This window comes from Dama dama, chromosome 20, assembly GCF_033118175.1.
Source record: "Dama dama isolate Ldn47 chromosome 20, ASM3311817v1, whole genome shotgun sequence".
NCBI classification, from domain to species: Eukaryota; Metazoa; Chordata; class Mammalia; order Artiodactyla; family Cervidae; genus Dama; species Dama dama.
The window spans coordinates 11,766,633-11,768,464 of NC_083700.1; the positions used below are offsets into that span (position 1 = coordinate 11,766,633).

The following is a 1,832-nucleotide window of genomic DNA, read 5'->3' on the forward strand; positions in this document are numbered from 1 at the left end:
TAAGTGTTGCTACTGACCATACTCATTGAGTGCTCTGACATATCTTTTTAGTAACTTAAAGATTCCCCTCCTCATAATTTGCAGGCTGATTTTTCTGGTTAATTAAATACCAAGTTTCAAATAAGTAGATATACAAGAAAATGTTTGGGACTATGACAAGCACTAAACGAATGCAGGTGGCATAATATATTTTTTTAATTAGGCATACTTGTAGATGGGAAATTCAAAGAAGAGAGAGCTACAGATCTACAATTTAGGGTTCAGTTGCTTTAAGCAGAACTCTTGGGTATTGGTTGTTTCATTTTCAAGTCCTTTTGTTGATTCCAGACCTCAGCCCCACACCAGGGGCTTGATAATAACATAGCCTTTGGTTTCATATTTCAAAGCCTGCCAGTTCAGGATGGTGGAATTGATGAAGGGGTGACCATGGTACACAAGTAGGATTTCTTCTGGCGGCAGGAAGGAGTCCCACATGTATAAATCCCCAATCTCTCCCACAAAGGACTGGCTCTTATCAAACCCTCCTCCATAGGAGTCCTGCTCTTGCCCCAGGACAATCTTGGGGTGAGCTCCCACAGAATAGCCCTGCTTCAGGCCCCTTTTCACCAGTGGCTTCCCGTTGACCCAGAATTCAGCGATGCCTGTGGAAGACTCCCAGCTGGTACAGATGTGCACTGGGCTGGGGAATGTCTCGGAAGCTCTGACAGTAACTTTGGCTTTCCCAATGTATAGACTGTACTCTCCAATCCTGTTTTTAAAAAGCAGTAGCTCATTATCCTTGCCGTAGATGCTATAGGAGAAGAGGCTGTGGGCCCGGGAGAGGTCACTATAGGCTCGGAGACACAAGGTAAAGTTCTTCAGAGGTTTCTCCAGCTTTGTGATCAGGGTCACGTGGTCAATGGAAGATTCTCTAGGGAACCTTCCCTCTGAGGTCTGTGGATAGACATGGAGAAACAGAGTGACCTTTACTACAAATGCAGGGAAAAAAGAACATTCAATCTTTTCTCATCTCATGTTCCTGGATCACACCCTGACCACCCTACCTGTCTGAGAAAAGGCTTCTGGGAGGATGACGAGGACAGAGACCCAAAGCATCAGCTTGTTCATGTTCTTGGCCTGGGGCTGTTACAGCAGCAGCAATGACCAGGATGAGAGTACAGAGAACACAGTGGTTGTTTTAGATCTCAGGCTCTTCAGGGTTTATATGCACCTCCAGGTGAGGATGGGGGATGGAGAGCACCAATAATATGTGAGTGATTTTCCAGGCCTGCCCTCTGATGCCAACAGTCAGACCTATTGGTGGGGAAGGAAGAGCTGGAAAATCAATTGGGAGTTACTTATTACATAGGGAGGATGACCAGAGCTCCACCCGACTGTGACCCAGATTCTGGGGCTGGGAGAGCATGATGTGGAGAGTGGTGTTATGGAAGAGATGAGAGGCCATGCTGGGCCCATCGGGAGGGCCTGACTCCACTCTTCAGGGGTCCCTCAGTCTGATGACCCTGTGTCTTCTGCTTGTGGGTGTTCTGGGGTTCTGATTTCTACAGAAGACCCTGGAATCTCTTCATCCTTGATTAATTCAATATTTACTGCTGAGGGGAGTGAGAGGATTAGAGTACATGTATTTTCTGCCTCCCTGAAGATGAGTGCTTTCAGTCACTGTCACCCAGCTCTGCTGCTTCTTTGGATTATCATGGTGTTTCTTTCTTCTTTTTTTAAAATTAAGTTTTATTGGGGTATATTTGATTCACAATATTGCGTTAATTTCTGCTGTACAGCCAAGTGAATCAGTTACAGATATACATATATTCCTTCTTTTTTAGATTTTATTC

At 45.1% G+C, this 1,832-nt stretch overlaps 1 protein-coding gene across 1 annotated transcript; it reads right to left on the reverse strand.

The window, feature by feature from the left end:
- Window positions 1-330: 330 nt before the first annotated feature.
- APCS (amyloid P component, serum) lies at window positions 331-1,107 on the reverse strand. Its single transcript, XM_061119812.1, is given in 3 exon segments — window positions 331-919; window positions 921-933; window positions 1,044-1,107. Coding segments are annotated over 3 exon segments (666 nt in total).
- Between the last annotated feature and the right edge of the window lie 725 nt (window positions 1,108-1,832).